Source organism: Melanotaenia boesemani, chromosome 1 (assembly GCF_017639745.1).
Source record: "Melanotaenia boesemani isolate fMelBoe1 chromosome 1, fMelBoe1.pri, whole genome shotgun sequence".
NCBI classification, from domain to species: Eukaryota; Metazoa; Chordata; class Actinopteri; order Atheriniformes; family Melanotaeniidae; genus Melanotaenia; species Melanotaenia boesemani.
Genome location: NC_055682.1, coordinates 11,672,748 through 11,688,083, shown reverse-complemented (window position 1 = coordinate 11,688,083; position 15,336 = coordinate 11,672,748). Strand labels below are relative to the sequence as shown.

The 15,336-nt window shown below is 39.2% G+C and overlaps 1 protein-coding gene across 2 annotated transcripts in view; it reads left to right on the top strand.

Moving 5' to 3' along the window:
- The first annotated feature begins 761 nt into the window (after nucleotides 1-761).
- LOC121643919 (A disintegrin and metalloproteinase with thrombospondin motifs 7) overlaps nucleotides 762-15,336 on the top strand; it is a 124,266-nt gene continuing 109,691 nt past the window's right edge. For both annotated transcript variants that reach the window (XM_041991545.1, XM_041991535.1), the window contains exons 1-2: nucleotides 762-1,175; nucleotides 11,475-11,842. In XM_041991545.1, coding sequence (XP_041847479.1) covers nucleotides 1,055-1,175; nucleotides 11,475-11,842 — 489 coding nt within the window. In that variant the 5' untranslated portion in view covers nucleotides 762-1,054. The remainder of the gene's footprint in view (nucleotides 1,176-11,474; nucleotides 11,843-15,336) is intronic.

Here is a 15,336-nt window from a genome sequence, read left to right as displayed (position 1 = left end):
TGGTTTACAGAATTGCTGAAGGACACATCGAACAACAGTAAGCGATTAAAGGATTTAATAACAAATGTCTCTTCTGTGCGAATGGATGCATATTACTTAAATGTGTTGCATTTTCTTTGCGTCCCGTCCTTTTCCATGGTGCCTTTATTTCCCCGCAAGAGGGGGCGCGAGGCTTAGGCTGATGGAAAAAAAGGAACATCAACAATCAATGATTGGATGGTTACACCAATAAATAAATAAGTCATGGACTGTGTTTTATGTCTTATTTTTCTCTGATGCAAATAAATAGGTTTTTGACATCTTAATAAGTAATCAAATGTTGGCGATGTAGCTTTACTGCAGTAGGCCCTGCATATCCCACAAGGATTCTAAGTTTCTCTGATCGGGAGCTCGTTGAACTTTTGCATGGCATTTTCTTTCCGACCAGTCTGTCTCCCAACATTCCTTCTTGAAAAGAACTTTATTCTTTTTGACCTAACAGTGTTGCGTCGAGATCACAAAGCACAAAGCGAATCCGCAAAGCTGTTGCCATTTCTTCGACTCCAAGTGAACGCAACAACCTGGAAAGTGGTCCTCATCTGACCCAATAAGAACCCGAAGGACCTCGGTTTTTGGGAACTTCCAAATGGATTGTGTCTGTGTCCGATTTCTAGGAGCAGCAGTAGTTCCCCTTTAAGCCTCCTGCTTCACTAAGAGCCAGCCTATTGTCTTAAGTCCACCCATCTGTGGGGGTGGTTCGGCAAAAGTTTGCAGAGGAAAGTTTTAAGCTGTCACTGGTAGTCGGGAGGAGACTGATGGAGGACAGGAGGATCAGCCACTCGCAAGCAAACATTAGTATCGACTCACAAAATTATCCAAATAAGAATGAGGACGCATTACAAACACCCGGCGGAGACAAACTATGTTCTGGCCTAAATTAGAGAACTTTATTTGGACTGTCACAGTTTAAGTGCATGATCGCCACAAAGCGAAAAAGTGCATCCAAGTCTGACAATCGGTGCATTGTTAGAAAGGCATTAAATGTTCCTTACATTTAAGTTACCATCCTGACAAAATGACGCGTTTGGGGTGCGCGCTTCACGCCTCTGGACAAAGACTCTCTCACATTCACGTATTCATCGCGCATCTGGTGGTCCTGACAAGCTGCAAAACGTCGATGTTGCCACATGAAACAGGTTAGTGAGCCTCACACATTTACAACTTTGAAGTAGTTTATTCATATGTGACCACGTCCTCTTGTAGCCTGCTGTGCTTCTGCAGTGCTCATTAGCTCCTTGAGTGCATCTGATCAAGCGCAGTGAAGGCAGTCAGACCAGCGAGAGGCCAGCTGTGACCCGTGTTTACAAAGTTTTGGGCTTACCACAGCAATTAAGCCCAAGTTTTTGCAGCTCACTGGTAGCCGGAGAGAGCTGCTTTCGAATGAATCATCAGAGGTTGAAGCCCCATCTGTCTTCCCTCTGCAATGATCAAACAAAAGCCGCGCAGTGCTGCAGCTCTGACTGGCCTCTGACCTCACTAGTGAGTAGAAGGAAGCACATTTCAGCTGTGGGAGTTTACAGGATGCAAAATTAGTATTGTTTTTCTAATGGAGCTGGTTTTTATAAGGTAGAAACCTCTTATGTTAGGTAAGAAAACCGACACATCCCATGTCCTTGTGTATTCATCCTCTGTTATCCCATTAGCGTGTGTTTTCGATGTGAAAAGTCAAAGCTCTTCTGAGATCAGAGAATTGACAACAAGGCTGCATGCACCCTGTCTCATCCTGTAAATCAGCTGTGTGCCCTTAAAGCAAGCTTACAGTCAGGTATTTCAGACTAGGATGTGTTACTGAGGGGAGGAACCTTTCAAACAATGTAAGGTTGTGAATGATGATACAGAAATTCCAGTGTATAATTTTAGACTTTTACAGTAGTAGCGGTTTAAAAGTTCCCATCCAAGCTGAAAGCCAGCCGAATACCTGCCAGCTTCCAGCCCAGTTCCATTCCAGTTCCAGCCAGCTGCCTTCCAACTTCCAGCCGCCAGAGAGGCCCCCTCCTTCTCCTGGGAGTGTCGATGTTTTAATCAAACTCCACCCATTCCTTGTAATATAGGGTAGACCCAGAAGATGGCGCTTCTCTCACAGACTTCTCATCGCCCGTAGTCTGTCAGATTTTATCTGAATTTACACTGACCGGCAGAGGCGCCACTCAAAGCACCTCTGATGGCCAGTCACAATTCATAAAAATGCATAAAACTTAATACATACTCATCGTTTGACGTGGAATGTGAAATTGTAACATGCTTGTGCGCTGCCAATTGTTTTATTCAGAAATGAATGCTAGTAGGTTAATAAAACCTTTCAAATACTGGATCACAGCCCCTAGCTCTATTCTCAATAGGATGTATTTATCATACTGATTAATCTTTTAATATTAGCATTATTAACATAGACAAATCAGATTTGGATCAAGCAACACAGAATCTGTTTGAGGTAGCTAGGAAGGGTTATTTTATTCTCATATTATTTATTTCACCTCCATAAGAAGACAGGGCGACAGATAAAAGCCCCACGCAGGATCGGAGATAATTTCTTCCACTTCAATGTGTCTAATCGCGGGGGGACATCCAACACTCGCTGTGCTGCGACTTCCTGCTCGCCGGGAATCCCGATTACGTCACCCCTCCAGGTGGGCTATTCCCCGACACGCTCTGATTACCATTCCAAAAGGTACTGTATGCAGCCCCCAACTTGAACATGCGCCTTCTTCAACATTCGCACTTGCTCCAGAAAATTACCATCTCTTAGGCTCCTCCACCACCACTTTGACTGTGGATTGATACGTAAATGAGCCGCAATGAGGCAGCTGAACAAGTGACCCAGTTTTGTGATTGTTGCACATTGGGTAAGAGTGGTCAAACGAGTCCAGTTTGTGTTGTCATGCTACCAGAAATTCAGTAGGCTAGTCGGTCCTAATGCAGTGAATTTCCATGTTAATGTTGCCAAATTCAATAGCATAGCAAGAGATGAAAAAAGAAACAACGATATTTCTTCAACATGTTAACCAAAATATTTACCTCTTAAAGCATAAACCAAGTATTTACAACAAGCAGTGTGCTTTTTAACGTTAACGTGTGCCATAGCCTACTGCACCGCTGTTCCTCCTTCCAAGTCTTCTTTTTTATTATATTGTTGTTTTATCATCTGAATATACTACAACAACACAGAGAAAATATATGAAAGTTTATTTTACGCTGGTATTTGCGCAGCAGAGTTTTCTGCCGCCAGATTTGTAGTCCAGGAACGGAGAACACAGCTGCTGCCAGGAAAGGTGGATTACATTTTGTTAAAGCACAGCAATCTCCGAGTAGCCTATTATAAATACCCTCTCAGTGGCAAAATAAAACACACTGGTCTGGTTTAGTCTTCACCCTGAAATGGTTCAGTCAGAGGAATATAAAGCTGTTTTAAAAATGTTGAGCAAGCTTAAAATAAACATTCATAGGCTATCTATGTGTTTTAGATTAACACAATGATAAAACAACAATAGGCTATAATAATGGAAAAGAAGCGGTGCAGCATGGCAATGATGCGTTAATGGCTCGGGTCGCGGGTTAAACATCAGTCTGGTTCGGATTTAAATGGAATAAATACATTGGTGACGAGTCGGGTTCGGGAGTCATTCTAACGGGTTAGAGCAGGTATGCGTAGCAAAACGGAACCGTGCAGGACTCTGCTCTAAGCAGTTCGGACTTGGTTGACCTGGAACCATTTGACAATAAAATCTGGAGCCATCCTGCAATGCGCTCGCTTAGGCGTCCAGTTAAACCGTGTTTATTCAACCAGTCCCTACTTCATTGCATTCATTCTTTCCTCATAGCCTACGTGCACATTTTTTTCAAGATTGTTTATGTCAGTTTTGTTTTGGAAAATGAAAAAGGAGTCTTTGCGCAGAACTTATAACATTATTCTAATCTTGCCACTTGCCTATTTTATTATTGTGTATTTTTGTAATAACATGTAAATTCACTGCATAGGAACCAACTAGTCTACTGAATTTTGTGTGACAACACTAACAGAACTGTTTTGACAATGCAACAATTACAAAACTGCGGCTCATTTACTTATCAATCCATAGTCAAAGTGGTGGTGGAGGAGCCTTGGAGATGGTAATTTTATGGAGCAAGTGCGAATGTTGAGGAATTTAGCCTTTCAGAATGATAATAAACAGAACAAGACACACCAAACCAGGAGCTAAGACCACGAAGTTCAGCATCATGCTTATCTATCTTTGGCGTTTTTACACCAACATTTTTATACACTGGATAATGATAATAATTATCGATTAAAGTCACGGATAAAACTGCTGTTGTTAAAACACACCCATCTCTTACAAAATCTAAAATGTAAAACAAAAAAAACAACAAACAAAAAATCTGGATCACTGTAGAAATATCTTTATTCATTGCTGATCATCTGGCCATTGAAGCGTTTTTATTTGGAATTGGGAACAAATATTTTCCACCCTGTTATATTCTGTTCCACTCTGTTATGTTCCATTCCACCCTGTTAGTAAGGTGTTTATTTTTTTTATTTTTTTACTAAAAACATTGAGGACTGTGAACCTTGTTGCACCATATTAGGAAGTGAGGAACATTAAATTGATTTTGCTTTTCTGTTCCCAGGTCAAAAGGAATGTAATTATCTCTCATTTGAAATACTTGATTATGCTTTCCTTCTTGCCTTTGTGGAAACAGAAACGTGATAATCTCTCACTTGAAAGCAAGCTGGGCGTACAATAGTGTGATGACGATGAAAACTCACATGACCAATGCTCAATAAAGGGTACATGAAAATGTGAGAAATGGTCAAAAGCACAAATACCGTTTGTGGTGAGTGAAACTATACAGCACAGTCCACAAGGCTCTTTTCAAGCACACTCCTCCCCCCAAGGAGTATGCTTGAACAGCTAACGGCAGGTAATGGCTGTGTTTACAAATGTAAAGGTGCTAATTGTTGGCCATTGAATTGTTAATTTCAAACCGGGCAGCCTTTTGGTTGTACTCTGGGCATGGTAGAGGGATAAGAAATCTCTGGGTTTTCTAGTGTTAAACACTGGAAGCGTCGCCAGCGGTCTTTTGATGACCGCCAGTCATCAAAACTAAACGGCTGAACCTGGTATTTTAGGACTTTTATTATATAGTTGTTGTCTATAGTTTTACCTGCTTACTTGTTTGGAAAAGTAAACACATCAATATTTACGAGCAGTTTAGCACGTCTAAACTTCCACAGAGCCGCTCAGGGAGACTCTTTCTCAGCCAAACTGTCGTATATCACGGCTATGGAGTTGTAATAAATGGCCGCCCTACTCTGCTTCTGATTGGCTGTAAGATCACAAACCCTGTGTGCTGATAGGCTGCTGGTTCCTGTCATTCCTACCAGCCTTTGCGCATGTGCCTGCTTCAGACAGCGGGCAGGCAGCTGTCCCACCGCTGAGACACAGTTGTATGACGTTTTATCACGTTTTATCACTAGATCGCTATGAATAAAATCCAGGGACACTTCATTTCACAGTATAAACCATTTATTTACTTATCTACTTAGGATAATAGCACTTTGAGGCCTAATTCAGAATATAGGTTGGGCTGGGTCCGGACTTTTGTGATCCCTGCTTTACACATTATCAGTATTATGTTATTTTTACCTGCCGATATTACGTTATGATTTTGTCAATATTCAGTTATGCAGCAGCTGTATCAACCCCCACTGTGAATAACTTACGTTGCAGTCAAATGACCGCTGGCAGCGCTCCTCGGGATGTTTAGAAAGCTCGCTGCTAGTGACATTCACCACTTAGCCGACTTGAGGAGGTTGTGCTTTGCCTCATAACACCATTAGCTACACATGTCGGCTTTTTTGATACATTTATTTGACGCCATTTTCAAATCAAATCATTTTTTAAATGTTGGCAAAAATGCAACAAATGAGCGACACAGCTCATTATAAACTGTTTAGAGAGCAGCAAGATCAAATCACTGCTCCTCCCCGTGGACAAAAGAGGGATTGCAGCTGTTTTTTTACTTGGGCTGCTTAGGGGCAGAGCCTCGCTGACGACGTCATTGCGGGGGATTACATTACCCCCACAGACCTGTGAAGGATCGGCCAAGGATCAGTCAAGGACCAGTCAAGGACCAGTCAAGAACCAGTCAAGGACCCATCATGGAAACAGGGGAACTTTTAAACCGCTACTACTGTAGGAACCGAAAATAGAAAGGGCACTTCAGAACAGGCTTCCTTCTGATAAGATGTTTTAAGATTTTCTTTTTCTTGGCACATAAGGAGTCTATAATTATATTTATTGTAGTTGGAGAGGTAAATTAATCGAGACGAAAGAGCCATTTAAAAACAGGAACCTTGTAAGTGTTGCTTCTTTTTGTAAGGATTTTGTGGTCAACATTGAAAAACCTATTGTTGTTCCCACATCTTACCTGTTCCTTTTTGAAAGTGTTAAGTTTTCCCATCATATTCTGATAAAAAAAGATGTAAATTTAGGTTTTATGTTTCAGTCCTCTCATGACAAATTAGTTGCTGATGCATTTGGGAGGTAACGACTGCCTGATGAAAAATTGTTAATTACTGTCTATTTAGCTAATTAAGAATAAAGTTTTACTAATGGAGAGATTTGTGATGCATAAGGTATTTAGAATGCGCAGACTTCTGTTGAGGCCACACAGGCCTAAATACTTTATATTTTTGTCTTTGAAGGATCTTTTAAAGTGGATTTGAACAGTTGATCTCCAGGGATTCTAAAGTCATTGAAAGTTCTTCTTTGGGCATTTGCTGCTTTTTATTTTTACTCATTTTCTATTCCGCCCTGACACCTGACTATTTTCAGAATAGTCTTTTTTGTTTGTTTTGTTTGATTAGTTTTTGGGGAGGTTTGATGAACCACTTAATACGTACTCATGAATCATTCAAACATTAAAAATGCACCTAACCCAAGGAATCTGTGGCTCAAGGGGGACATGTCAAAGACCAGATACTAGACCTGAGAGATTAAGACCTTCAGTTGATCTGTGTGTGTTTACTGAAGCCTCATCAGAAATAATTTCCTGAATACTACTTAAATAAATAAGGAAAGGGTTTCAGACTGTGTTGTAGAATAAAACTGATTAGCTTTGAATTTTGGTCGATCTGTACAAATTCTGTTTGCCCAATATTTTATGCTTTTCATGTTTTTTGTTTTTTGTTTCTTCTGTTTTATGTATTTAGCTCTATAACTCTCAGTTAAGCAGAATTTTACAGGATGGTTTTTCAATAACGCCATTTATTAACACCCCTTCTTAGAAAATTACAGTCAATACTTCCAGCTTTGTACAGTCTATAGCAGGGGTGCCCAAGTCCAGTCCTCAAGATCTACTATTCTGCAACTTATAGGTGCAACCCTTCCCCAACACACCTAAATCAAATTAATGGCTCACCAGACATCTGCAGAGCTAAATGACATGTAGATGAGGGAACTGAGCCATTTGATTCAGGTGTGTTGGAGAAGGGTTGCATCTAAAAGTTATATTGCATCCCCTCATGGTGATTTCAAACTCTCCTTGAATTTAACTCAGTCAGATCTCTATGTTGACATTATCTTCATTGTGTTGACATAATACCAAAACCATCTTCTCTAAAAGCAAATATTGTTTTTTTAAATTTTGGTTATAAAATGATAAACATGTAAGGTAAATACAGAAAATATCCCATCAAATGTTGCAATGAAAATAAAAAAAAAAGATTTAATGGGAATGTATAGACCAATACAGATTTTACATACAGTTATTACACTAGCAAATACTCTGACCTGTTTGACATTTCTGTGCATGTTTTCCACAATGCATAGAGATATTAACATTACAGGGATCAGACAACAGTTCTGTGAGAAAGGAAACACAAGTTTTAAGCATGGGCTTACGTCCTTGCCCTTTATACACCAAAATTCCTTCATATTACACAAATGTTTAGATCAGGGCTACTCAGTTTGGTCCTTAGAGGGCCACAGTCCTGCAGGTTTTCAGTGTGTCCCTGCTCCAACATGCCTGACTGAAATTAATGAGTCAATATGCAGAATTTTATAGGATCCTTGGATCCATTTAACCACCAGAATCACTGATTCTGTTCATAAGTGTTATAGAAAGGATTTGTAGGCACAGCCACAGTGTTGAGGGGATCCAGTTCGGTGGCCTCAGGATTGGGTCTCTGCTTTTTGCAGATGATGTGTATCTGTTGGCTTCATCAGGCAATTGACATCAGTGTGTGAAGTGGCTGGATTTAGAATCAGCATCTCCAAATCCGAGACCATGGTCCTCAGTTAGAAAAGGGTGGATTGTCCTCTTCAGTTTTGGAACAAGGTCCTGCCCCAAGTAAAGGACTTCAAGTATCTTGGGCTCTTGATCACGAGTGAGGGAAGGATGGAGCGGGAGGCTGACAGGCGAATTGATGCGGCAGTCTGTTGTGGTGAAGGAGTTGAGCCAAAAGGCAAAGCTCTCAGTTTACCTGTTGATCTACATTCCTACCCTCACCCATAGTCATGAGCTGTGGGTGCTGACCAAAAGAATGAGATCGCAAATACAAGCGGCCAAACTGAGTTTCCTCCGCAGGGTGGCCGGTCTCTACCTTAGAGATATGGTGAAAAGCTTGGTCGTCAGAAAGGAGCTCAGACTAGAGCCGCTGCTCCTCCCCATCGAGAAGAGACAGATGATGTGGCTCAGGCATCTGATTAGGATGGCTCCTGGATGCCTCCCTAGTGAGGTGTTCAGGGCACATCTCACTGGGAGGAAACCCCAGGGAAGACCCAGGACATGCCTTGTGATCCTCGTGGATGAGCTGCAAGAAGTGGCTGGGGAGAGGGAAGTCTTGGCATTTCTGCTTGGGCTGCTGCCCCGTGACCCGATCCCAGATAAGTGGTAGAAAATGGATGGATGGATGGAAAGTTTCGTGTTTAGTGGTGCTAGATTTACTGACAGTACAAAGAAGATGACTGGATAGAGTGGCCTTTCCTGTTTTTTTTTTTTTTTGTTTGTTTGTTTTGTTTTTTTTTATCCTTTTTGGAATAATTTGAAGGTTTTTACACTAGATTCTTGTCCCTTTACCGTGAACTTTATTCATTTGTTAAACACAGCAGCTCATTTTGTAGCTCTAGTACTCTTCAAGACATGGCCGTCCCTTAAAACCTCTAGAGTGTGTGATCCAATTGCATTGCATTCAATGGTCATGACTTCAACAAAAATATGTTTGCTGAATTTAACTTGCATCCTTTATCTCAGCCATTTCAATCTCCACCAATCTAAAATTAAGAAATTATTTAAAATGTGGAAGAAATAAAGCTAATTTGACCCCCCCCCAAAAAAAAAAAAATTGCGATGGTTTCAGCAGAGTAGTGAGTGTGTATTTGCGCACAACTGCGATCTGTAATACTTTGCCTTTCATGCTTTCTCTCTTTGTTCGATAACTGTGGTTCAATAACTGTGTGGGAAACTGTGTTTCCCTTCTTTCTATTTGGTTTTTGACCACTTCATATTCTTGTTGGAGGATTTCCTGCTCCGACTGAGGGAAGTATTCCACTCTTCTTGCCATGGTAGATCAGGGATTCTTTGAAAGATCACAAGGGCCAATTGAGGGAGCTGCAAGGGTGCACTTATCCAGGATTAGTTTCACCTGGATTGATGAATCTGTGTCTGCTCATCTTGGCACGCTCTTTGTGTAACCAGTTAAGCCTGGACGCTCTTGTTTTGGATTCAATAAACCCAGCTTAGTTATTTATCCCGAATGTCTGAATCCTACTTTTGTGCAAAATACCCCAGAACACACATCATTCTAACTGACTTAGTTGACAGACACAGAGGATAATTATTCTCTTAACAATGGGATTTTAACTTCCTTGTGTTAATTTGCATATCCCAGTATCTTGGCATGATAATCTAAGCAGAAAGAAAAGAAAAAAAAAAAACAAAAAACAAACCCTTGAATAGTCAGATTGGAAAAAAAAGTCCCTGCTGAGAGACAGATGGGACCTGGGAAATCCAGAGGTGTGCATGTATAATCTTGTATTTAAAGCCAGATATCCTTTAATCTGGGGCAATGATGAGGACAGAGACAATTATAAGTGAGATTAGTTGTCAAAACCAAAAATATCTCAAGAGTTGTAACCAACGCCCAGCACCACCCCCTCCCCAAACACACACACACACACAAACACACATTTACTCATATATCATTACAAAAATTACAAAGATGATGCTGTTACAAAAAAGGCTTTTAAGCTGCAGGGAGCTCTCTGTCAAACTATATATTGCAGTATTTTTTTTACTGAAATTTCACAAATGACAGTACTAAGGGAGTCAATAAAATTAATTTTTATGTTACATGCAGTTAAAATCTATTTTCTCAAAGAAACTTTTAACTATACCCATGAGACAACAACAGATTCTTATCTACCACAGGCTTGAGCCAGCACCTCTTCTTTAATGCTGTCTCTAATCTCTACTACCAGATGCAATCCAAATGGGGTTTAGCAGGTTCATTCACCTCTGCTGAGTGGAAAAGAATCTTGGAACATCACACTTTAATCTGTGAGTCAGTCAGATGTAGAGCTACAGTATGCATTTGAAAATACTGCAGATCATATTTCACTCCTTTCTGGCTTATAGAAATTGACTTTAGTTCCTCAGATGTGCTTTTATAAAAGTGGTTCATATCAATCATATGCTGTGGCAATATCTTAAAGTCAAGTCCTTTTTGGACAAAGAAGGTTCAGTTCATTTTTCTGTGACATGTCATCAGCCACATCAGACAATAATGGCAAAATAAGAAACTGAGTTTCACCTTTTAGCTGCAAAAAGAACAATTTAGTTAAAGTAGAAGCTCCTTGTGCAAGTTCAAGGAAAACATAGTACTGGAATGAAGGATTAATTATGTGATTTTCTTTTTGATCCCACACCCCCTCTTCCTTCCAGGTTATTTGTGTATATAAGGTCTTAATGTGCTGTATTATATTTAGTAAGAAATAATTGATTTAAATGAGGCTGTGTGTTGAATTGAGAGAAGCTGATCACTTAAGCTGCTTTTGAAGACACATTTTCTCTATCCTTTCTCATGGAAGGTGGATCTTTGTCCTGGAGCTCATACAGCGAATCAAAGTCTGAGGAAATTAAAGGATTATGCTCATCAGAAAAATAAGTTTTACAAACTGTATCAAACTTTCTGCACATGAAAGTCAAAGGTTGAAGACAAATAGTTGAAAAAGTAATGAGTTTGAAGCTCTTAATAGGTACAAAATCAAAGCTGTAAACAAGTATAAAAATGCATGTAAAGCTATATGGCTTTGTTTAGAGCTTCACAGTTTTGTTACTACTTTTCAGCAACTTGATTGTTTTACTACTCTTCTCCTTCCAAAGATTTAATAACCCATTTTCTCTTACATCATCCTTTCCCACTATGGCGTTCACAGAGAGATTGCTGCAGGACCCGTCCCAATATGAAGTGGTTCACCCCATCAGAGTGGATGCCAGAGGTCACTTCCTGTCTAACTTCCTGTCTCACCAGTCTCGGCGTGTACAACGCCGGGAAGCCTCAGAGGAACTGGTGGACCTAAATCGTGTCTTCTATCAGTTTTTCCATGGAGGCCGTATCTTGCACTTTAACCTCAGCCTTAATCCAAACCTGCTGGCTCCAGGCTTCCTGACGGAGAGGAGGTATGGTGGACTTGATGGGGCCCAGATCCATCGTCCTGGAGTGTCCCATTGCTATTATTTAGGTGAAGTGTGGGACGAGACCACCGTTAAAGGGAGTGCCGCTATAAGTACCTGCAATGGACTGGTGAGTGGTTTAACTAATACTGAGGAAGCAATATGCACTAACAACATCAATACATCTGTATAAAATCTTTCGAGTAATTTTTTAGCTGTTGTCAAATGGTATATTGAAACTCTAGTTTGAAGTCTAAATTCTACTTTTTGTGTTTTAGGCCCAGAGTAATCTTGTAGTAAGTCCTCTGTGCCATCAGGAACTCTGGGTGTTCTGAAAAGGGTATTTCTTTCCTGTGTCACAACCTTGGATCATCTTGTTGGATTTCAAGGCCTTTCTATGTTCCCAAACTAATGTATTCTTTATGTGACAGAGCTTACCAAGCTATGGATTTGGTCACTCTTTTGGTTTCTGTTATTTCTCTGATGGATTAGTTTTTCCATTTTACAGACTAAATGGGACATGTGTCACCTGTGCTGGGAGCTCCCAGTTGCACAATGAGAGTTTGCAGCATTGTCCAAATTCAAGAAAAAAAGGGTATACTAATGAAACTTTTGTTCCTAAACCTGTCCACCAGTTTGGATGTGAACAGAGAGCAGGCCCTCTGAGCCCATATTCACTATACAACTGAAACATTTGACAATGTTTTTGTAAAAAGCTTAAATGAGCAGATGTCACCGCAGCTTTGGCCACCATTTTGGGGGAACCTGGGTACTGTTTCTATTGACACTTCCCGAGTAAACTGTTAAAAACTTCTAAAACATGCTGAAAAGAAACTACCTTACTGCGATAAGCTCAAAAGAGATGCAGAAACACTAATTAATAAGTTAGGCTGTAACAATCGGCTGAACAATGAATGAAGTTCAGGTTTACATGCGTTGCCACCCCCTTCAGTCTCAGACGTTGGTGTTTACCTCGTGTTTGCTGTACATTCCTAGAGCTGTCATTAATTTAAAAACTAGTGATCATTAAATGTTCATGCAACTATTTTACAATCAGATGGATGAAGACCTGCAAGTCTACAAACTGTCAGCTGCAAATATACCATCATATTTAAAATTTATGTTAATTAAACATTTATTTTTCTGATAGTTTGATTCTGAAGTCAAATGTGGCATCTGCTCATTTGTGTGGATTGATTTCTGATAAATTTATATACTCTGGACATATAAAATATAAAAGGAAAAAGACAGATGTTTAAATATACAGTATTATCTAATTAATTGAATACATGTTTGTTTGCTTGTTTAAGCAAAAGGAGCAGTAAATGGGACCAAGTAAAAATATGAGGAAGTATATACATTTACTGCAAGAACAATGAAATATACAAAATAAACTTTACTGTATCTGATGGCCGATCTACTCTGAAACCAGTGAAACCAGTAACAGTCCTGAATGTCTGACAGAACAACGCTGGGGCTCATGTTAATCACAGACAACAAACATCACAATCTAATTGAGGAAAGTGATGTTCTCATCTGTACATGGGAGCGTCACCCAGATCCATATTGTTTAATTTAAATTCACATACTCATTGCGTCTGTCGTCAGTAACTCTTTCTACATGAATTCTTGGGTGTACCACCTCACCTGTTTTCTTATCATGCCGTTCATAACTGACACTTTGTAAATGCAGCCATCTTTACTTCTGCGCACATAAAGCCCAAACTGTCCTTCATATCCAAATCACAGTCAGTCAGAAGCCCATTACCCGGAAAAGTTTCCAACTACAGTCCAAAAACACTTTTTAGATTGCACTCTGCCAATTCTCCTCTGACATCTGACATCAACAACTGCTGCTCACTGGACATTTTTTCTTTTTGGACCTTTAGCTGTAAAGTTTAGACATGTTTGTGTATGAAAAACCCAGTAAATCAACAGTTTTTGAAATACTCAGACCAGCCCATCTGGTACCAACAACCATGCTACATAAATCACCTTTCTTCCCATTCTGATGCTCGATTCGGTCTACGTGCCAAAATGCTGCCGTGTGATTGGCTGGTTAGGTATTTGTGTTAACGGCATTGAATAGGTGTACCTATTAAATGCCTTCATGTCTGAGAAGCTTCTCATGTAGAAATCAAGTGTGGCTTACACATTTAGCCTGCAGAAAAGCATCTTCTGTATAAATAAACCCACAGAGCAACAGATACATGCATAAGCAGGCTTAATACATAAACAGGCTTCATTTGTTTATGTATTTATTTATTTCATAAATATGTGGCTGCTCTTCCATTTTCCTGTAAAAAGTATTCAGTGTTGAGCTGTGGACGTCAGAAAAAAACTGCTGAGAGGCATTTTTATGTGTGAATGTGTGCTATATAAGTAAAATGCTGCTCTGTATGTTGTCGTCAGCACACTGGCAACAACAGACCATGTTCTGCTGGATTAAAATCAAAAACAGTTCTCTGATAAAGAAGCCAGTGATTTTTATGCTCTGCTTTTGTGATTCTGCCACCACAACAGGAGCAGAGGCGGATATATGTTGTCTCATCTGTCTGTTTGTCTGCCAGCATGTAAAAAAGAAAAAGAAAAAAAAAAAAAAAAACACTGCCTTACCAAATTTAAGAAAATTGGAGATGTGGAGCATTAACAAAAATGAACCTATTTTTGCAAATATATTCTCATATATGATATTTTTAAATGTATTTTGGCCAATTAAGATAATATGGACAATTTGCATACAGAGGCTTATCAAAGCTCCACCATAGTGCTGTACTAATATGTTTCCATATTAGATCTGACCGCTGGCTGTTGGAAATCTCACCATATCTTTTCTTTATCTGAAATTAGCAAATGGGCAGACTAAAATACAATTTCATTATTCAAATTATAATAATATTAATACTATTCAAGCATGTTTCATTTATTCATAACCTGCATAAATTTCAAATTGTACAATAAGATGGTCTTGTCCATTTCTTTATTTGAATTCTTTATTAAAAATGTATTTTATAATATATTGGAGCCTGCCTTATCGCTTATTATATTGTTTCATTGTGAAAAAAGGAAAGTTGCTCTATATATATATATATATATATATATATATATATATATATATATATATATATATATATATATATATACAGTGTTGGGAAAGTTACTTCCCAAGTGTAATATATTTCACATTACCAGTTACTTTCAATTTTAAGTAATACATTTCTTTACAATATTACTCTCTGTATAAAGTAATAAGTAACATATTACTTTTCAGTTACTTTTCACCAAAATAAGCATTTAGGACAAGGCATTACGCAATGAAGGTGCGCAATATTTTGTCATGGTGAATAGTTCTCATTTAAATGTAGTTCCTCATTATTATAGTATGTGTGTGGCAACAAAGTCTAATGAGGTTGCATCAGAAAGTAGTTGTTAATATGAACTGCTGAATTACAATAATGTAATGATATGGAAGAATTAAACGACATGATGTGATACAAACTCTTGTTCTACACCTCATTGTTCTTTTCGATTTCTCTGATGTATTCAAAATAGTGAGAGTAAACCCACTTAGAAAATGTTGAGTCGGTTGCCATCATTCCTCGTCCTTTTCTTCTTCTTCTTCTG